Source organism: Bombina bombina, chromosome 3 (genome assembly GCF_027579735.1).
Source record: "Bombina bombina isolate aBomBom1 chromosome 3, aBomBom1.pri, whole genome shotgun sequence".
Classification (NCBI taxonomy): Eukaryota; Metazoa; Chordata; class Amphibia; order Anura; family Bombinatoridae; genus Bombina; species Bombina bombina.
Window position 1 is genome coordinate 754764390 of NC_069501.1, and position 23665 is coordinate 754788054.

The 23665-nt window shown below is 36.0% G+C and overlaps 1 protein-coding gene across 5 annotated transcripts in view; it reads left to right on the forward strand.

The window, feature by feature from the left end:
• DMD (dystrophin) overlaps nucleotides 1-23665 on the forward strand; it is a 4487195-nt gene that overhangs the window by 4183493 nt on the left and 280037 nt on the right. For all 5 annotated transcript variants that reach the window (XM_053707599.1, XM_053707595.1, XM_053707596.1 and 2 more), the window contains one exon: nucleotides 17800-17861. In XM_053707599.1, coding sequence (XP_053563574.1) covers nucleotides 17800-17861 — 62 coding nt within the window. The remainder of the gene's footprint in view (nucleotides 1-17799; nucleotides 17862-23665) is intronic.

Below are 23665 nucleotides of genomic sequence, written 5' to 3' on the forward strand. Positions count from 1 at the left end.
TGGCTAATACAAGTATATTACAATAATGCTTCAATTCAAAACTAAAATGCATCCACGTGGATTCCAATTTTGGTTGGAATGTGCCTTTTAATTTAGTATTTTTGAACTCTATTAATCACCATATGTTTTGTTTATATTCTATAAACTACACTTTATTTTAATAGGGATTAAAGCAGAACCATTTAAAGATGTATATTAAGGTTTACATTATAACAAGACTCAAGATTTTCTGCAATGCATGCTATTGTGTTGACGCCTCAGAAAATGATCATACATTTGATATTCCTCCTTCTTCTGTAACTCAGAAGACCAATTCTTCCATTTCAAGAGCCTGTTAAATACACTATTGATTTTAAAAACTTTGAATATTCTTTGGCTGTAGATCTTGGTCCTATTGTTTGTGAAGTCCATTTCTGGCAATTTCACACTCCTCTCTCAACGTGCTGATGCATTTCAAACCTTTATGTCAGTTAGTTTGCCATATCTGCAGAAGCACACTGACATGCTTACCAGGCTTCAAAAAAGGATTCTAGATATTTTAATCCATTTAGACACATCACTTTAATAAATAACTGTAAGAAAGGGAATAATCCTTCATAGCTTGATCTCCAGATCAAACGTTTTTCCCACTTTGTCTAAGTCACTGTAACTACCCACGTCTGCCATTTCAAGCCCTAATTAAGGATTTTCAGTATTGCAAGATGTTATGAAGAGTGCTGAGTTGGCATTTTAATTTAACAGGTTTGACACAACAGCCCCCCCCCCATCCTGGGCTTTCCCACCACCCAGTCCCAAAGCTAACAATTAAATGGCCTTTGGAAATAGCAGAGTGGCTTAAAAAGGGGAACTCTCACCAGAGTCTAACCTTTTTCTTAAGCCTTACGATTGTGTTTGGAATTAATGATAACTTTCTGAGCTCAAAGTGTGCAGCAGTACTTTTTTTTTAGGCCAGGAGTGAAATAGCTGCAGCCTTTCTGTGTTCTGCATATAAAGTACCATGGACAAATCTGCCCTCTGTCTTATCAGGTACCAGACTTAAAGAAAATCAGTAACTGCTGAAGAAGTCTGTTTTCTTGCCTTGCCAAACACCAGCCCCATCTTTTTGGAAGGAAGTGTAACACTTTTTTTTTTCCCCCTTATGTGTCATAAGTTTTCCAATGTTGGCTCAGACCACACAAAATAATTTTTGACAGTGTAAATTCTTCACTTGTCAATTAGTACAGCAGCCAGATTGCCAGGGTACATGCGCTGCAATTTGCTACATGTAAAGCTATGGATTTCCATACACCTATCAAGAGTGTGTTTTTTTTATTTTACCTTTTTCTCCCAATACATTTTGCAAGGGCAATGGCTCACATCACTGATACATTCATTTATGTTCCCTCTGGATCATGTACTGAGATAAAATGCTGCTTGCTAAACTATTGTCCATGCATATGAATCGTCCCCCACAGACATATTTAAAACATTTTCCAGGACATACTGAAAAATGTACATCACAATGTAACTTTGCTGGATTGTATTATTAAATATTTATGAATGCGACAGCAAGCATCGATGCACAATTTTTATGCATTATTTGGTGTTCACTGATGTAGCTAGCTGCACTTTATCAGGGGAACCATAATATTTCCCATGTTTCTAAAGTGATGTTATCTGTGGTTTTTAAAAGTTTACTGAAGATTTAGCTTCACAAGATTCTATCTGAATATTTGTATGGACTAACTAGAGCAGAACACAGTAGTGAGATTTGTACAGAGGTTAATATTTTTATTATGAATTTAACTTTTTCACCATTTATCATTGTTTACTGTGGTTACGGGTGTGTGTTTTTTTTATATTTACATATTTTGGAGAGAGCTTTTTTTTTTTTTATATTCTGCAAAAAAATGTTTTCATGATAATTCAACATTATGATTATTTTATTATCATAATGTAGCAGGATTTTATGGGTAATTAATATAAAATTACTGCAACAATTGATAAGTATTTTCTCCAGGCCTTATTTAATGGACAACACCACCTGACTGATTTTACTAACCACCCAGCTTCAATGTAAGACAATATTAAATTAAAATGAGCTCATATTCATTTTTTTAATGTTTGTTGCACAAATTATCATTACATTATAAAAAAAAGTATGTTATAATATGCCCCCCCTGGCTACTTAATAATGCCACCCGACTGACAACATTTTCTGTGGCAAAAACTGCTATACTATGCATATGTATATAAAAACAATTTTTAGATTTTGGATTCCTATTCTCATAGCATATTTTGGGGCATATATGATGTTATGGAGAATATTAGTCTCTGTAAAATTGAAGAGTGAGTGAGAAAAGGTGTCTTCTTGGTACTTATTCTCTTGACATAAAATTGAGCCCTGGCTTTTTTTACAGGTATTTTAGCAGAATATTCTAGCCCTTTCCCTTGACTAATGGAAACATACCATTATACATTTAATTGAGAGGTAGAGCATCTTAATTGTGTTGTTAGCATAACATAGGTTGATATGCCAGACACATCCACCCATACCTGATAATTTTTATTTTGTTGGTTAGGATACATTCAAAAATGTTAAGGAGCCAATGAAGAAATGAATATACTGTATACCATGTACATGAGTAATCTAAAACATTAGGAACCAGTAATAAAATGTTATCAGCCATGAATTCCATATATTTCCCAAGCCCTAGGTTAGTTTATTTCTATTTTGTACCTCTAAGCAATTACATTGTCAAGTAATTTGTTAGATGTGCACCAAAATTGTATGATAGGGCTTTTAACAAATCCTGAGAGGCACAGTTTGCAAAGGTATGCTTCTAATTTTCCACATACTGTATATCCGTGTTAAGGGTTGACAGAAATATTACTAATGAATCATGCAGCTTTTTATGAACCTCAAAGTATGTGTTTCTAAATTATAACCAAAATGCTAATGTAGCAAAAATAACACAATTGTAAGATTTATTTTTTGAAAGAAAAATTGCAAACATAAAAAAGTTTAGTGAAAGGGCTGTCTTAGGGGAATCAATAGAAGTGTTTTTTTGCTAAAGTGTTATTTTGTTTTTGAAGTGATAAAATTAAAGTTAAAGGGATACTTAACCCACATTTTTTTCTTTCATGATTCAGATAGAGCATGCAATTTTAAGCAACTTTTTACTCCTACTTTTAATTTTTCTTTGTCCTCTTGGTATCTTTATTTAAAAAAGCAGGAATGTAAACTTACGAGCCGGCCCATCTTTGGTTCAGCACCTAGGTTGTTCTTGCTGATTTGTGGCTAAATGGTATTCACCAATCAGCAAACGCTATCCAGGGTGCTGAACCAAAAATTGGCCGGCTCTTAAGCTTACATTCCTGCTTTTTCAAATAAAGATAGCAAGAAAACGATCATAGGAGTAAATTAGAAAGTTGCTTAAAATTGCATGCTCTATCTGAATCATGAAAGAAACAATTTGGGTTCAGTATCCCTTTAATGTATCAATCCCATGTCTTTTTAAAAGTATTAAGAATCAACAGAAGCCTGAAGTTTGAGATGTTTCTTCTCATACACTGTTACTGATTTGTCATTACATTACATTTCCTAATAGTAGTAGTTTATGTGGCATCTTGCAGAATGACTGCAATTAAAGGGATATGAAACGCAAATCTTTTTATTTTTTTTTTCCAGAAAGAAAATACAATTTTTAAAAAAAGTTTCAAATTTCTATTATGACATATTCCTTGTTCTTATGTTATTCTTTGTTGAATAGATCCCTAGGTAAGCACAACATGACAGTGAATAGTGCTGCAATCTAGTGCTCTTGCTAATGTATAACATTGTTGCAAAACCGCTGCCGTATAGTGCTGCAGACATGTGCACACCCCTGAGCTTACATCCCTGCTTTTCAACAAAGGGTAAAAAAGAAAATTTGATAAAATAAATAATTTTAATTGTATGCTCTATCTGAATCTTTAAAGAAAATTTGTGTTTTTTGTCACTTTAAATTCATTTTAAATGGGTTGATTTTTTATTTTTTGGGAAAATTATATAATTAGTTTACATGTTTTGGTACTGCTTGCTAGTCTAGGGCAGTGATGGCGAACATTGGCACTTCAGATGTTTCAGAACTACGTTTCCCATGATGCTTGACTGCAGAGGGCCTAAGTATCATGGGAAATGTAGTACTGAAACATCTGTGGTGCCAAGGTTCGCCATCACTGGTCTAGGGAAACAAGGAGATTACTATTTTTAGAGAAAACAAGTGATACTCTGGTGTGCAATAGCTTTCAAAATGGGTGATGGTGATGACATTACCGGCTTCCAAGAGTGCTTTCACAAGACCTATGTGCATTCATATTAGTCTCCTTTGGAAGCGTTCTATGATAGAACTCTTATGAGTTGGGGGGGCTGGGAAAGGACTGAGATTTCAAGATGAAACTATGAGAAAAGGACATAAGTGACCATGCAAGGTATTTAACACGCACATTCTAATGCATTTAACACCATGCACAGAAGTTAAACACATAAAAAAGTCCCTCTTGTGACCCACAGAGAACTGCTGGTTCCTAGCAGGAAACATCTGGTAAGCTAATTGGGAAAAGCAGTCACATGACCCCACTTGCAGCTCCCAAGTTGCTCTTTAACTATATATTGAACCCCTTTGTGGGGGCTCCCAAGTGGAACTGAATGTACTTTTCATGGAGAGTAATGCAAGAATGACATGCTCTAATTAGAATAACAATTTTCCTTTAATGGCAAGTTGGAAACAAAATAAGGTTTAATTTCTTTGTGTAATACTGGAATTATTAATTTTTATACACAGAACTTGTTAACTACAAATTTTAATTGGAGTTCTGTAATTAAATGGCAGCAATATTGTGGAATCCAGTGAGCCTAAAATTCCCATATCAACACCATTTTAAATATATTGGGTTATACTTAATATTGTTAACTCTGTTTGCTGAACTTCTCAATGTCCATTAAAAGAAAATTCAGTTCTTTATTTCCAGCAAATATTTTGCTTGGTTTTACATTTTTTCCTCAGTTTCCTTGGGAATAAAAATTGACGCTAAAGTGATCAGCATATAATAAAAAAGAAGCCCAGTCATGATGCAAAAACTGCTTAAAACACAGATTAAGCAAGTGAACCTTGTGGAAATCAATGTTTGCTGAATTATCAGAGCAGTATAACAAAACAAAAAATAGTTGATTGTGGTCTTTTTTTTGTTTTCATTAAAGACATTTTATTTCAGTTTCTATAATAAATGCAGCAGTCCCTTTTATTCTCATCCCCCAGTCTGTAAATTAGGCAGCAATTCCTAAGTGTTAAAGGCTATTTAGACTTATTTTATACCAATTATTGATCTTTGCTATTGTAGTGTAGCAGCCTTTGATACTCCTGAATTCACAGGTTATTATAAACAAATATCATAAATCTGCTTAATATACCAGAGATTGTTTCCCTCCCCCCAGAATGTATTGAATTTGATTACTGGCTTTTTTTTATTTTAAGATTTCTTTCCAGTCTTGTTCACAGGAAATTCTTTCAAAGCTCTCAAAGATGAAAACAATATTTTATATATATAGAATACACAAAGTACCATGTCTTGTTTTGTAGATGGGAATGTGCTGCTGCAAACCAGTGGAAGCTTGTTATTTCCTTTAGCTTACAAAAGGCTAGTTGTTTGTGGTTAGTGAGAATTAGGTCATTGTAATTTATATCAAATTTCACGACAGGGCCCCTCCAAGCCATTTCTTAGGATAACACCAACGTTGTATTGTTATGTAAGCATAACCCATTGGATCTCTTAAAGGGCCATAATAGTAAAAAAATAAAATGACATGCTGTAATTTAGTTAGAAAATTTAATTTTAAGACTATTGACCCAGCACTTCTGTGTGTTTAACTCCCAAACAGTGCTACTGTTTGGATCAGCATTGGTTTCTACTCAAGACCAGCTGTGTTTTGCAGGCCCATTGTGGTACTACTGTGTGTAACCCATTTGTAGGGGTTAAACTCACTAGTACATGGTTGCTAGTCTAGATATTTATTAAAGGGGCATTAAACTCTAAAAAGGTCTGTTATATCTAATGTAAACACTATTATATCATGTTAACCTTTTTAACCCTTTAAGGACACAGCTTTCAGTTTGCTCAATTGTTTTATGACGGAAAAATTCCGTCATATGTCCTTAAGAGGTTAATGGAAAATAATATGCATGTATATATGTTTGTTTTTTGTTTGGAATCAAACAGGAAGTTCATGCCTGAACAGCGGGGCCTTAAACAGACATTATACTGTTAAATGTGTTTACTGTCACTTGTTATACCAGCTGTAGAGTATTAAATATTAGTGAAATTGCTCTTTTACATTTTTTTTTTAGTTATCTTTCTTTCTTTCTTTCTTTCTTTCTTTCTTTCTTTCTTTCTTTCTTTCTTTCCATGAGCTAATGACGTATGGGATTTAAAATCCTACCAGGAGGGGCAAAGTTTCCCAACCCTCAAAATGCCTACAAATAAACCCCTCACCACACCCACAATTCAGTTTTACAAACTTTGCCTCCTATGGAGGTGGTGAAGTAAGTTTGTGCTTGATTTTATGATTTTCTTCTGTGATAAGCGCTTCTAAGCATTCTGAAGCCCAATTCCTCTCAGAGTACAGTGTTTGTCAGAGGGATGTGAAGAGAGTATCGCCTATTTGATTTTATGGTTTTCCTTGCGGGAAATCTTTTCAAGGGTTCTCTGTTATCGGTCGTAGGGATTCATCTCCTACCTCCCTTTTCAGATCGACAATATACTTTTATATACCATTACCTCTGCTGATAGCTTTCAGTACTGGTTTGGCTATCTGCTATATGTGTATGGGTGTCTTTCGGTAAGTATGTGTCATTATTTAAGACACTCTCAGCTATGGTTTGGCGCTTTATGTATTCATATAAAGTTTTAAATATATGTATTTTACTTATATTTGCCATGAGTCAGGTATATTTGTATTTCCTTTTGCAGTCCAGCAGTTTTGTTATGGAAATCATGTTTTAGGAAGTTTGTCTTACCTGGGGTATAGTCTTTTTTTTCAATTTGACTTGTTTTTCTTTGGCGCGATTGTGCGTCTGTAATGACGCAAGTTCGTCATTTCCTGGGTCTTAGTTGACGCTAGGTTGTTTGGTGAAAAATTGTGTTTGTTATGATGCGAGTTGCGTCATTTCTGGATGTTTGTTGGCGCCAAAAAATGTAGTTTTATTTTACCTCACTTCCTATATGCTCCTCGCCTTCTTTATACTCAGAGGGCTATGCTGTTTGCATTTTCCCCCATTCCTGAAACTGCTATATGTGGAAATAAGATATTTCTGTTTAAATGTTATTTTTTCTTTTTTTACTCGGAAGCTGCTGTAGGAACCATGCTGCCTGAACACAGATCTACCAAAGCTAAGTGTATCTGTTGTAAGATAGTGGAGATTATATCTCCAGCTGTAGTGTGTAACAGTTGTCACGATAAGCTTTTGCATGCAGATAAGGTTTCTATTAGTGCTAGTACAGCATCTGTTGTTCCTTCAACATCTAAAGTACATGGATATCCCTGTTGATATGAAAAATGATATTGCTGATGCAATACAGAAGGCTATGGCTGCTATACCTCCTTCAAATAAATGTAAAAGGTCTTTTTAAAATTTCTCATAATACTGATGAAATTTGTAATGACCTGCAACATACTGATATATCCTCCTCTGATGAGGATCTCTCTGACTCAGAAGATCCTACTTCAGACATTGACACTGATAATTAATCTTATCTTTTTTAGATAAAGTATATTCGTTCTTTGTTAAAAGAAGTGTAAATAACTTTGGATATTGAGGAGTCTGGTCCTCTTGAAAATAAATCCAGTAAACGTTTAAATTTTGTCTATAAACCTCCTGTGACTACTCCTGAGGTTTTTCCTGTTCCTGATGCTATTTCTGATGTGATTGCTAAGGAATGGTCTAAGCCTGGTGGTACTTTTGTTCCTTCTTCAAGGTTTAAAAAGTTGTATCCTTTGCCAGTGGCTAAATTAAAGTTTTGGGAAAAAGTCCCTAAGGTTGATGGGGCTATTTCTACTCTTGCTAAATATACTACTATTCCTATGGAAGATAGTACTTATTTTAAAGGGAAAGCTTATTTCTTTTTTTGCATTCTGGCTATATGCTCAGACCTGCCATTTCTATGGCTGATGTTGCTGATGTAGCAGCTGTATCAACTTTTTGGTTGGATAGCTTAACACAACGAGAAAAAGACTCTGATTTGCATAGCATTGTTAGTTTGCTTCAACATGCTAATCATTTTATCTGTGATGCTATTTTTGATATCATCAAGATTAATGTTAAATCTAAGTCTTTGGCTATTTTAGCTGGAAGAGCTTTATGGCTCAAATCATGGAATGTTGACATGGTATCTAAATATAGGTTACTATCTCTTATCATTCCAGGGTAATAATTTGTTTGGTTCCCAGTTGGATTCTATTTTTTCCACTATTACTGGGGGGAAGGGAGTTTTTTGCCTCAAGATAAAAAGTCTAAGGGCAAATCTAAAGCTTCTAATCGGTTTTGTTCCTTTCATCAGAATAGATTACAGAAAACCACTCCTTCCCCTAAAGACTCTGGCTCCAATTGGAAGCCACCTCGAGTTGGAATAAATCCAAGCCTTACAAGAAACCAAAGCCAGCCCCCAAGACTGCAAGAAGGTGCGGCCCTCGATCCAGGGGGCACATTGAAATTATTTCAAGACGTTTGGGCAGGTTCCATTCAGAATCAATGGATTCAGAATATAATTGTACCAGTTGCAATTCTGGAACAGGGTCTGGGTTTTTATTCAAATCTATTCATTGTCCCGAAGAAGGACAATTCTCTCAGACCAGTTCTGGATCTGAAGTTTTTAAATTATTTTGTAAGGGTCCCAACTTTCAAGGTGGTGACTATAAGGACTATTCTGCCTTTTGTTCAGCAAGGTCATTACATGTCCTCAATAGATTTACAGGATGAGTATCTTCACATTCCGATTCATCCAGACCAATATCGGTTTCTGAGATTCTCTTTTCTAGACAACCATTACCAATTTGTTGCTCTTCGATTTGGCCTAGCAACAGCTCCAAGAATCTTTTAGAAGGTTCTTGGTGCCCTTCTATCTGTTATCAGAGAGCAGGGTATTGCAGTGTTTTCTTATTTGGATGATATCTTGGTACTGGCTCAATTTTTTGATTTAGCAGAATCTGAAGAAACAACACAAGTTGATTCGTGTGAAAGACATGGTTGGAGGATCAATTTACTAAAGAGTTCCTAGATTCCTCAGACAAGGGTCACCTTTTTAGTTTTCCAGATAGATTCAGTATCCATGACTCTGTCTGTAACAGACAAGAGACAAATGAAATTGGTTTCTGCCTGTCGAAACCTTCAGTCTAGATCATTCCCTTCAGTGGCTATGTGCCTGGAAGTTTTAGGTCTCATGACTGCAGCATCTGACACGATCCCCTTTGCTCATTTTCATATGAGACCTATGCAGCTTTGCATGCTGAATCAATGGTGCAGGGATTATACTCTATCACAGTTGATATGCTTAAATCCCAACATTCAACTGTCTCTATCCTGGTGGTTAGACGATCAGCGTCTTATTCAAGGGGTCCCTTTTGTTCGTTCTGCCTGGACTGTAATTTCAACAGATGAAAGTTTCACAGATTGGGAAGCTGTCTGGGGGTCTCTGACAGCACAAGGCGTTTGGAATCCTCAAGAGACGAGGTTACCAATCATTATTTTAGAACTCTGTGCTATTTTCAAGGCTCTTCAGGCTTGGCCTCTATTAAAGCGAGAATCATTCATTTGTTTTCAGACAGACAATATCACATCTGTGGCATATGTCAATCATCAAGGGAGGTCTTGCAGTCCTTTAGTGATGAAAGAAGTATCTCGGATACTTTCTTGGATGGAATCCAACTCCTGTCTAATTTCTGCGATACATATCCCAGATGTAGACAATTGGGAAGCGGATTATCTCAGTCGTCAGTCTTTACATCCAGGAGAGTGGTCTCTCCATCCAGATGTATTTTGTCAGATTGTACAAATGTGGGGTCTCCCCCGAAATAGATCTGATGGCTTCCCATCTATACAAGAAGCTTCCCAGGTACCTTTCTAGGTCCAGGGATCCTCAGGCGGAGATGGTGGATGCGTTAGAAGTTCCTTGGTTTTACCAGCCTGCTTTCATTTTTCAGCCTCTAGTTCTTCTTCCAAGGGTGATCTCCAAGCTCATATTGGAACAATCGCATGTGGTTCTGATAGCACCAGCATGGCCTCACGGGTTTTGGTATGCGGATCTTGTCCGGATGTCCAGTTGCCAACCTTGGCCACTTCCTTTAAGGCCAGACCTTCTGTCTCAAGGGCTGTTTTTCCATCAGGATCTAAAATTGCTAAATTTGAAGGTATGGAAGTTAAACGCTTAGTACTTAGTCATAGAGGTTTCTCTGACTCAGTGATTAATACTATGCTACAGGCTCGTAAGTCTGTTTCAAGGAAATTTATCGGGTTTGGAAAACCTATATTTCTTGGTGTTTTTCTCATTAATTCTCTTGGCATTCTTTAAGGATTCCTAGAATTTTACAGTTTCTTCAGGTTGGTTTGGATAAAGGTTTGTCTGCAAGTACCTTGAAGGGACAAATCTCTGCTCTTTCTGTTTTATTTCATAGAAAGATCGCTAAACTTCCTGATATTCACCGTTTTGTTCAGGCTTTGGTTTGTATCAAGCCTGTTGTTAAATCAATCTCTCCTCCTTGGAGTCTTAATTTTGGTTTTGAAGGCTTTACAGGCTCCTCCTTTTGAGCCTAGGCATTCTTTGCATATTAAACTACTTTCTTGGAAAGTGTTGTTGTTGTTGTTTCTTTTGGCTATCTCTTCAGCTAGAAGAGTTTCTGAATTGCCTGCTCTCTCTTGTGAGTCTCATTTTCTGATTTTCCATCAGGATAAGGCTGTTTACATTTCTTCCTAAGGTTGTGAATTCTAACAACATTAGTAGGGAAATTGTTGTTCCTTTCTTGTGTCCTAATCCCAAGAATACTCTTGAAAGATCTTTACATTCTTTGGATGTTGTAAGAGCTTTGAAATATTATGTCGAAGCTACTAGAGTTTTCAGAAAGACTTCTACTCTATTTGTTGTGTTTTCTGGTCCTAGGAAAGTTCAGAAAGCCTCTGCCATTTATTTGGCATCTTGGTGAAAGCTTTTGATTCACAAGGCTTATTTGGAGGCAGGACAGTCTCCGCCTCAGAGAATTACAGCTCATTCTACTAGATCAGTCGCCACTTCTTGGGCTTTTAAGAATGAAGGTTAGGTTGAGTAGATTTGCAAAGCAGCAACTTAATCTTCTTTGCATACATTTACTAAATTTTATCATTTTGATGCATTTGCCTCTTCTGAAGCAGTCTTTGGTAGAACATTTCTTCAGGCAGCTGTCTCAGTTTGAGTCTTCTGCTTATGATTTAAGTTTTTTTTCTTGAAATTTATGTGGAATTTATGACAGACTTATTTTTTTGTGGATTTAATTTTTTCAGCGGAAATAGCTGTTTTTATTTTATCCCTCCCTTTCTAGTGACTCTTCTGTGATCTCCCACATCTTGGGCATTTTTATCCCATACGCCACTATCTTATGGTGTCTTGCCAATTACATGAAAGAAGACCATAATTTATGTAAGAACTTGCCTGATTAATTTCTTTCATATTGGCAAGAGTCCATGATGCCCACCCTTTTTATGGGGGTTATGATTTTTGTATCCAGTTTTTTCCAGTTCCTCTTTTTGTATGCTTTTTTTTACTCCTTATTTAAACTGAATTGTGGGTGTGGTGAGGAGTGTATTTGTAGGCATTTTGAGGTTTGGGAATCTTTGCCCCTCCTGGTAGGATTGTATATCCCATACATCACTAGCTCATGGACTCTTGCCAATATGAAAGAAATGATTTTATCAGGTAAGCTGTTACATAAATTATATTTTTTGTAACAATCAGAGATTGTTCTCAAGAACCAATAATAAACCTAAAGGAGCATTTAATACATTACAGCCTGTTGTATAACAAGTTATACAAACAAACTGTCCACAGCACCAATGAAGTAAAAGGAATCTTCTTTATTAAATGATTAAAAGCATACAAGACAGGTATGCGATGTTTCGAGACCGCAGTCTCTTAATCATGCATACACAGTAATGCACCTGTCTCTTAATTTAAAGGCAGTGTCAACCAATCACATTCAGGATCCAAAGTAACACACCTTGTGCTTGGATTAACCTTTTCATCTCTTGTTTATACATATATATACAATTGTGATTTAATATGTAGATTCTGCCATCCATAGATAGAGACACAAATAAAAACAATGTATTTACACAAAGAACAGGTAAATTACAAAATACAGGTAAAAAGCTGATGTACACTTACAGAAATATCATTACATATCGATTTTGCAACTTTTTTAGTTCAAAGCCTTTAAACAAAACACTGTTATTATTCTTTACAATGTATGAACTCTTTATCTTAATCTTACAGAGAACGAGATATAAGAATTATCCTGCATACACTATACATTGATTAATGACCCTAACCCTAGGAATACACTCATGATAAAACAATCAAAAGTGAAAATAGAGGGGAACCCTGGCTTAAAATAAGAAGTTTTTTAACAAGAAGTTTTATTAACATCATATTGCCAGAAGGGGATTTTAAAGTGAGTTCGCTAACAAGTTATGAGGGACACAAAAATTACAGTACAGTGCAAATTAAGAACTGATTGCTGACTGGCTTATAAAATGAAATCTCACTGCCTTTTTGGTGCACAATGACACCAAACAAGCATAAAAATGAATGCGTCACCAGGGACCACAAAGGTTGCTCATACAATTTTAATTTGACTTCTGTACATTGTACCTGTGTATAATTGAATATACATAAACATTGTATTTGAATGGAAGCATTTTTGCAATATACTTTCCCATGCAATATTGCGTTCATTGTTATCCCTAAATCATGTGTTTGAAGACTTACTGTTGATACAACTGTAAAATGTGACCAGACGCAGTCTTCTTTTGCTGCATGCAACACCCTGCGTATGCAGCTTACTGAAATATCTATGGTGAGTGGCAATTTAAAAGTGGTCTTATTTTTTATTGGTTAAAGGGACAGTCTACACCAGAATTGTTATTGTTTTTAAAAGATAGATAATGCCTTTTCTACCCATTCCCCAGCTTTGCACAACCAATATTGTTATATTAATACAATTTATAACCTTTAAGCCTCTGAATTTCTGCCGGTTTCTAAGCCACTAAAGAGAGCCTCTTATCACATGTATTTATATTAGCTTTTCACAACTAACGCCAGTGGTTTGTGGCAGACACTGCACTAATTGGATAAAATGCAAGTCAATAGATAATAAATAATATGTCATGTGATCAGGGGGCTGTCAGAAAAGACTTAGATACAAGGTAATCAGAGGTAAAAAGTGTATTAATATAACCATGTTGGTTATACAAAACTGGGGAATGGATAATAAAGACATCTATCTTTTTAAACAATACCATTTTTGCAGTAGAGTGTCCCTTTAAGTACAGTATTGCTGAGCAGGTGCATTTAATTTACCATTTGAAGTATTTTTGTAAAAACATTTGTTAAAACATCTCACTGGTGCGGTTATAAGGGGACAGTAAAGTCAAAATGAAACCTTCATTATTCAGCTAAAAGTGCAAATGTAAAAAACAAACTTTTCTTTCTGTAATCAGATTTACCTTGTTTAATTGGTATACTTTGCTGAAGAGTAAAACTTGAAACTCAGGAGGTTGCATGTGTCTTTAGCTTTATATGGCAGTAGTAGTTGCAACAATGTTTATAGCAGTTATACATTGTTGTAAACACTGCTGCCATATAGTGCTAAAGACACAAGCATGCTCCCAAAATGTCTACCAAAGCTTACATTTCAAAAAAACCATAACACGACAAAGCAGATTTGATAATAAAAGTACATTGAAAACCTTTTTTTTTTTTAAATCTGTCTAAACAATAAAAGTTTTTAAAGTGGCATTATAAAGGATCACTCAATGCGGTATAGTTGCATAATTAACAAGTGCATAATAAAAAGACAATGCAATAACACCTACTTTGTATTTCAAATAAGCAGTAGATTTTTTTTTTCTCTCCCATTTTCCGCCCCCCTGTATCATGTGACAGACATCAGCAAATCAAAGACTAGTATATGTGTACCCTGTGAGCTTCTGCATATGCTCAGAAGGGTCTTATTCCCCAGAAAATGCACATATAAAAAGACTGTGCAAAATTTGATAATGGAAGTAAATTGGTAAGTGTCTTAAAAAACATCTTTAACTTTTTCCATAACCTTTTGATTTTCTCACTGAAATTATTTACATACAACTTGTGCAGTCATAACACAAGTGGTTGTAAAAGCTTCTATGGGATAGCTTTCTCATTGCTTTTTGGTAATTAGAAGGCTGTTAATTGCAGCTGTGCCCATTTCTGAAATTCACAGGAGTGAAGGGCTTAGTTAGCTAGTAAGGGTAATAGTATTGTAATGTATGGTGGATTACCCTTCAACCTGACACCTCCCTGATCCTTCCAAAACAGCCCCCCCCCCTTTACCACCCACATTCCTCACCATCATCTTGGCTACTGGCTGACAGTCTGCCAGTATGCCGTTTAGGTTTTTATTTTTTTTCTGCATTGTAGGGATCCCTCTTCAACCAAGACTGCTTGGACTTCCAGCATTATGGATATAGATTTGTTATACAGTACAATGGGCTATGCACTGCATTATGTAGATCTACGTCCATTTGGCCAAAGGGGTTAAAGGGACACTAAAGTCAAAATTAAACTTTCATTGTTCAGATAGAGAATGCACATTTAAATAACTTTTCAATTCACTTCCATTATCAGTTTGTGCTCAGTCTTTTTATATGCACACTTTGAGACACCAGCTCTTGCTGAGTAAGTGCAAGAGTTCAGTGTATAAATGTATGAGTCTGTAATTGGCTGATGATGGCACAGTGTGCGGGGAAATGGAAGCAATCTCTTAAATTTCTCAGAAAAAAATACTAATTTGAAATTTAGAGTAAGTACTATTTTATTGTCTTTTTTTATTGACCATTTATGGATTATCTAATTCCACTATATTCAATGGTTCTTTAATAATTCTGCTGCAAACAGAATAAGCAATTATACACTCCAATAAAAGAGAGTGCACTACAACCCTGTAGTTGTGTGCATGCTCACTCCCACTAACTTGCAGCTCTCTCCCCTTGCTCTGAAAGTGTCAAAACTTCTGAGTGTTCCTAATCTGCTAATGAACAGCTGAACCATCCTCTCTATGCAAGTGCACGGCTCAGCAGTAGCTATGGTAATTGGGAAAGCTTATTTGCTGTGCTGATATTGGGCAGTATATTAGGAGCCGCATGAAGCAAATTAATTTAGAGTTGTGTTCTCTATCCATATGAACTGGCTGCTAGTGATTTTTTTTTTTTAAGCAATATCAGCTGTATGTTCTCTGTTGTTCATGAAATGATTGCTAAATACATGTATTGTTATAGACCTGAACTCATCTTTTTTGCATCCTTCCACTAATTACTCATACAAAGCCAGTCAATACTGGAGTAATTCACTTGAGCATGTTTGGAAAGCAATTAAAAAGTGCTGGAGGGAGTGGTAACTTTTGGCACTTAAGAAAGGAATGAGGAAAAAATGTTTTGAAATAAAGCATGGTTTAAAGCGACAGTATGCCTAAAAATCTCTCCCCTTTAATTTGTTCCCAATTATGAATTTTACAAGCTGGAGTGTTATTAAATTGTTTACAAATAGCATCTTTACATTTATATCGGAATTTGAAATGGCTGATTTTACCTATGCCGACCTATACTGAAAGGTTTTAAACTTGAGTAGTGGCTATTGACGAGCCATGTAAACACAGACAGCAGTGAGAGAGGTAATGTTCTAAATTATTTATTTTCAATTGTTCTTTCTAACTATTGTATATAGACAAATAAGAAAGGGAAGCATTTGAGTTATAAAATAAGGATGTCTAATCTCTCTGCAAACTTAGCCTATTTTGTTAGGTTGTTGTTTTAAAGAGAAAAAGGGAGACTTAAAGGAGCAATATCTCATACATTTTATACTATGTAGCTGGTATAACAAGTCATTGGGAATACATTAACCCTTTCCGGTCATATGTCGGAATGTATCCGACAAAGGGTTTTACAGCTTGCGGTACAATGTTGGATACATTCCGACATGACTTTCTCCCAACACGACAGCCGCCCAGCCACTGCGCATGGACACAGATCACAGAGATGTGCAGCCTGCCACACTGGTCCGCCATAACCCCACTGACGCCAACTCCTCCCACAGAAACCACACACAGCGATCTTCGGGCCACACCACAAATATTCGATCTCCCCACAAACACCACACTCGCACGCATGTAATCCCACACACACAGCACCCCACAGCGCCCCCCCCACACACACAGCGATGCAAGCTCCCCCCACACCCACAGCATCCCTAGTGATGCTATATATGTATAGGGTGCTGTGTGTACAGTGGGGGATTACATCTGTAAAGGATGCTGTGTGTGCAGAAGGGGATCACATTTCTATATGGTGCTAAGTACAAGGGGAGCTGCATTAAATAATTTAATAAGACCTGCTGGTGCATTATGTAAAAATGAATAGGACCAGAAAGGGTTAAGGGGAAAACTGTTTTACAGTACACTGTCCCTTTAATAGCAATAACTTAAAGGGACAGGAAAGCCCAACATTTTCTTTCATGATTTTGTTTGAACATACAATTTGAAACAACTTTCAAATTTACTTCTATTATCAAATTTGCTTCATTCTCTTGTTATTACCAGAGGCAAACAAATGTGTGCAGGCACCAATCAGCAGCGAGCCCCCACTAGTGTAAGATATGTGCATATTCTTTTTCAACAAGGGGGATACCAAGAGAACATTTGAGAATAGAAGTGAATTTGGGTTTTAAAATTACATGCTCTATCATCTGAATCATGCAAGTTTCATTTTCCCTTTCCTATCCCTTTAATGTCCCTTTAAATCTATAAATGTTTAAATTAAGTATTTAAACATTGCAGAAATGTAATACAGGATATGACTTAGTTGCTAGACCACTAGTTTTACTTTAAAAAAAAATGGGAACCTAAATAATTTGTTTTTTAAACATAAAATATCAGTTTGTTTTGTTTCCGACAAGTTGAAGACAGAATATTTTAGATGCTTGAAAGTTCCATGTCCCTTAAACATCATTTTTTTTTAAAAGATATTTTCCTTCAATAAAAAGGTGTATAAAGACAAGTTGATATTGCTTTATAGGTCATAACCAAAAGCAAGGTCATATGTAGTGACAAATACTCTTACCTGCAACTGAGGTCTACAGTGTCTTCTGGTAGCCAAGGGATACAGATACCTAAATGAAGGGTAGATGTAAGCGCTGCACTTCTGCTTAGCCAACAAAAACAGGGCCTGGGCATTTTACAAGCATGGAGCCATGTCGTTAGACTACTGTTGTTGATAGCCTTACTAGCCATATCTACTTGGAACCAGCAGTTCTCTGCAGCTCATGAGTAGTACTTTTAGGGGGTTAAACACAGACTTGCCGGGTTGGTAGTATTAAAGGGACAGTAAAGTTAAAATTATCACACACAAAAAAATAAACAGCAAAAAAGTTTTTTTGTTTCAGGCGCTACTTGCATTTGGTTAAAGTGCATATTTTTAACTAATTCTTAATGTTTTTTTTTTTCTTTTTTAGTCATGATACCCAAACAACATGCTGGGACCATCCCAAAATGACAGAGCTCTACCAATCTTTAGGTAAGAATTCAATTACAATTTTTTTTTTTTCTTTTTTTTTTAAAGAAAAAAAAACTAAAGCTGTGTTGTTACAGAATATATTGTAACTTAATGGTACATAAAAAAACCCATCACAAGCAAGCTCTTCTAAAATTAAGATCATTCATTACTAATACTGAGTAAGCAGAAAAATATGCATATAAAACACAATTATAGGTGAAGGTTAATACCTCTGTCATTACACACATATACACAAAATACAACAAGGTACCTCTATTTAAGACAATCCCCTTTTTTTAAATTAGTGATCAAGTTTCCCTCCAGATGCCACGTGATTTAATTTCTCACATCTAACAAATATCTCTCAACAATGGTCCTATGTTTTTATTTTGGGGACTGTAATGTCATCCTGATCACCTGTCTCACTATAGAAATATATTATAAGACCCCTAGTTTTAAGTAGGATGTTCCCACTATTCAAATAATGTGTTTGCTATCCTTATAGTTGTCATGTGACTGTAGTATTAGTAATCACCTGACAGCAACCGCTGACCTCTTTTTGTTGTTTGTGTCAAGGCTTATAAGATCCTTCTTTATCTGAGCAAATACAAATGTGCAAGTATCAAATAAATAAGAGAAACAGGAGAGTGTAAAAAGAGTTTACGTTTTGTAAAAAAAATAATTGGTGCAAGTGGTCTATGCTTTGTTTTAATTTTAAGCATGCACATGAAATGTTAAAATGACTGTTGCACATTTGTGAATGTTGTGTGATTTTAAAATGTATGGCTAGATATTTATTTCCTACTCCTTTCCTACATAAAGTAAAATTAAGCAAAATACATTGTCTTCTAATTTTCAGTTGTTCATTTTTATTGAAAAATATTACTATATGATACAATGAGCGTTGGTAACTCATAGATAAAATACTGTGATGCCTAAATACAATGACCGCAAAATAAAAAAATAGCATAGAATTCAGAAATGGTTTAGCAGTGAAGAGTTAATGTGTTAAAACATTTGGCTAATTATTGAATATTCAATGGAAAGCAGCTTTTTAGGTTATGTCAGTGTTCCCTTTTTTTCTCCTTGTAATGTTTTTTTAAAAGCAGATTTTTCTTTTTGATACTCACTGAATGGTATATTAGTCTTTTTGCTGTATTTATTTTTCATGGTTGTGAGGTGTTCATATCCACCAGTCTAATTTTTGGAGTTGTGCTTATCTGCAGGTTGACAGTCTGACCCTAGGGATGAGTTTTGTATTTCCTGTTAGCTTCTAAATCAATTTTAATAAGTTTTTACCATTTAAATAGTGCTTTTACCTATGTTTAATAAGCTCATTACATAAAGGTGTTGCACCTCTTTTCACAGAATCATTTAATTTAACCACAGCATTGAAATTATCTGAGCTTGGGGAAATTTGTTTTCCATTTCCAGTAAATGAACATTTGCTCTTGAAGTTTTTTTTTTCTTTTTGGTTTTACCAAAATGGTTTTATCCAATGACTTTCCATATTTTTACAACCTGTATGCTCAAATAATTCTTACTTACGTGGTTACATATGGTCAGTGGCAGATCTATAGGGTTGCTGGTGGGTGCTATGAACATTTAGTGCTCACAGCATACATTGTGCTGTAAAGGGCTCCATATATTATGTGCTGTGTCTTCACCACCTTTGTTAGCCCCCCCCTCCCCAATTTTAAGTTCTAGAATCACCCCTGCTTATGGTGTAAATAATCACTTTAAAATATCTATGGAAAAAACAATATAGAGGGCAACTACAGTGTTTATGTGTACAGTGTGTGGCAAGGAGTCTCTCTTACAACTTAAAAAGGACAGCTTACTTGATTTTTTTTTTTAATCGTTTAAAAAGATAGAAATGTGTTTGCTACCCATTCCCTAGTTATACATAACCAACATTGTTATATTAAAGGGACAGTATACACCAATTTTCATATAACTGCATGTAATAGACACTACTATAAAGAATAAGATGCACAGATACAGATATAAAAATCCAGTATAAAACTGTTTAAAAACTTACTTAGAAGATCTCAGTTTAGCTCTGTTGAAAAGGTAGCTGGAAAGCCCACTGCAAGTGAGAAATAAGATACTCCCCCTCCCTGCTCTTTTGCATATGAAAAGACCCTTTACACAAACAGGAGCAAGCTGGAGAAGGTAGCTGACGGTATTCTCCTAAAACTTTGGGGCTTGGTTAGCAGTCTGAAAATCAGAGCAATGTTATTTAAAAATAAGCAAAAATATACATTAAAAAAATAAAATAAATATGGGCTCTATAAATAAATCATCTACAAAACATTTATGCAAATAAAAAATGAGTGTATAATGCCCCTTTAATATTCTTTATAACCTCTAAGATAGTCTGTTTCTAAGCCCCTGCAGGCAGCCCCTTATTTTAGTGCTTTTAGCTTTTTATAATCTTGCACTACAGCCATCCAGAGATAGCTAATTCATGTGTGCCATATAGAATGATAATGGGTTCACAACCAGCACTAATTTGTTAAAATGCAAGATTGTAAAAGGCTATTAGAGAAAAGAAAGAAGGAAAAAACATAATTTATGTAAGAACTTACCTGATAAATTCATTTTTCATATTGGCAAGAGTCCATGAGCTAGTGACGTATGGGATATACAATCCTACCAGGAGGGGCAAAGTTTCCCAAACCTCAAAATGCCTATAAATACACCTCTCACCACACCCACAATTCAGTTTAACGAATAGCCAAGTAGTGGGGTGATAAAGAAAGGAGTAAAAATCATCAACAAAGGAATTTGGAAATAATTGTGCTTTATACATAAAAATATAACCACCATAAAAAGGGTGGGCCTCATGGACTCTTGCCAATATGAAAGAAATGAATTTATCAGGTAAGTTCTTACATAAATTATGTTTTCTTTCATGTAATTGGCAAGAGTCCATGAGCTAGTGACGTATGGGATAGCAATACCCAAGATGTGGAAGTCTATTCTCATAAATGAAAGGAAAAAGCTTAAATTATAAGCAGAAGAATCAACCGCTGCCTGAAGAACTTTTGTACCAAAAACTGCTTCCAAAGAAGCAAATACATCAAAATGATAGAATTTAGTAAATGTATGCAAAGAAGACCAAGTTGTTGCTTTGCAAATCTGATCAACTGAAGCTTCATTCTTAAAAGCCCACGAAGTAGAGACTGATCTAGTCGAATGAGCTGTAATTCTCTGAGGCGGGGCTTGACCCGACTCCAAATAAGCTTGATGAATCAAAAACTTTAACCACGAAGCCAAGGAAACAGCAGAAGCCTTCTGACCTTTCCTAGAACCAGACAATATAACAAATAGACTAGAAGTCTTCCTGAAATCTTTAGTAGCTTCAACATAATATTTCAAAGCTCTTACCACATCCAAAGAATGTAAGGATCTCTCCAAAGAATTCTTAGGATTAGGACACAAGGAAGGGACAACAATTTCTCTATTAATGTTGTTAGAATTCACAACCTTAGGTAAGAGTTTAAATGAAGTCCACAAAACCGCCTTATCCTGATGAAAAATCAGAAAAGGAGATTCACAAGAGAGAGCGGATAATTCAGAAACTCTTCTAGCAGAAGAGATGGCCAAAATAAACAACACTTTCCAAGAAAGTAGTTTAATGTCCAAAGAATGCATAGGCTCAAACGGAGGAGCCTCTAAAGCCTTCAAAACTAAATTAAGACTCCAAGGAGGAGAGATTGATTTAATGACAGGCTTGATACGAACCAAAGCCTGTACAAAACAGTGAATATTAGGAAGTTTAGCAATCTTTCTGTGACATAAAACAGAAAGAGCAGAGATTTGTCCTTTCAAGGAACTTGCAGACAAACCTTTATCCAAACCAACCTGAAGAAACTGTAAAATTCTAGGAATTCTAAAAGAAAGCCAAGAGAATTTATAAAAAGAACACCATGAAATGTAAGTCTTCCAAACTTGATAATAAATCTTTCTATAAACAGATTTACGAGCCTGTAACATAGTATTAATCACTGAGTCAGAGAAACCTTTATGACTAAGCGTTCAATCTCCATACCTTCAAATTTAATGATTTGAGATCCTTATGGGAAAAACGGACCTTGAGATAGAAGGTCTGGCCTTAGTGGAAGTGGCCAAGGTTGGCAACTGGACATCCGAACAAGATCCGCATACCAAAACCTGTGAGGCCATGCTGGATCTACCAGCAGCACAAACGATTGCTCCATGATGATCTTGGAGATCACTCTTTGAAGATGAACTAGAGGCAGGAAAATATAAGCATAACACCAAGGAAGTGTCAATGCATCCACTGCTTCCGCCTGAGGATCCCTGGACTTGGACAGGTACCTGGAAAGTTTTTTATTTAGATGATATGCCATCAGATCTATTTCTGAAAGCCCCCACCTCTGAACAATTTTAGAAAACACATCTGAGTGGAGAGACCATTCTCTCCACTCAGATGACTGAGGTAATCCGCTACCCAATTGCATATACCTGGGATATGAACCACAGAAATTAGAAAGGAGCTGGATTCCGCCCAAATAAGTATCCGAGATACTTCTTTCATAGCTTGATGAGTCCCACCCTGATGATTGACATATGCCACAGTTGTGACATTGTCTGTCTGAAAACAAATGAACGGTTCTCTCTTCAACCAAAAAAGTCGAACATTTGGGATTTAAGGATATTAGTTGTGATATCCTTGTATAATCCCTGCACCATTGGTTCAGCATACAAAGCTGGAGAGGTCTCGTATGAAAACGAGCATAGGGGATCAAGTCCGATGCTATAGTCATGAGACCTAAAACTTCAATGCACATAGCTACTGAAGGGAATGGCTGAGACTGAGGGTTCCGACAGGCTGCAACCAATTTCAAGCGTCTCTTGTCTGTTAGAGACAAAGTCATGGACACCGAATCTATCTGGAAACCCAAAAAGGTTACCCTTGTCTGAGGAATCAAAGAACTTTTTGGTAAATTGATCGTCCAACTATGTCTTCGAAGAAACAACACTAGTTGATTTGTGTGAGATTTTGCAGAACGTAAAGACTGAGCGAGTACCAAGATATCATCCAAATAAGGAAATACTGCAATACCCCTCTCTCTGATTACTGAGAGTAGGGCACCTAGAACCTTTGAAAAGATTCTTGGAGCTGTCGCTAGGCCAAAAGGTAGAGCAACAAATTGGTAATGCTTGTCTAGAAAAGAGAATCTCAGGAACTGATAGTGATCTGGATGAATCAGAATATGAAGATATGCATCCTGTAAGTCTATTGTGGACATATAATGCCCTTGCTGAACAAAAGGGAATAGTCCTTATAGTCACCATTTTGAAAGTTGGTACTTTTATATATTGATTCAAAATCTTTAGATCTAAAACTGGTCTGAATTAATTTTCTTTCTTTGGAACAATGAATAGATTTGAATAAAACCCCAGACCCTGTTCCTGAAACGAAACTGGCATGATTGCCCCTGATAACTCCAGGTCTGAAACACACTTCAGAAAAGTCTAAGCCTTTACTGGGTTTACCGGAATGCGTGAGGAAAAACTCTTCTCACAGGCGGTCTCACTCTGAATCCTATTCTGTACCCCTGAGAGACAATTCTCTGAATCCAATGATTTTGGACCGAATTGATCCAAACATCTTTGAAAAAATGAGGGCCGCACCTTTATGCGGACTTGGGGACTGGTTTTGATCTCTTAAATGGCTTGGATTTATTCCAATTTGAAGAAGGCTTCCAATTGGAAGCAGATTCCTTGGGGGAAGGATTAGGTTTCTGTTCCTTATTTTGTCAAAAGGAAAGAAAACGGTTAAAAGCTTTAGA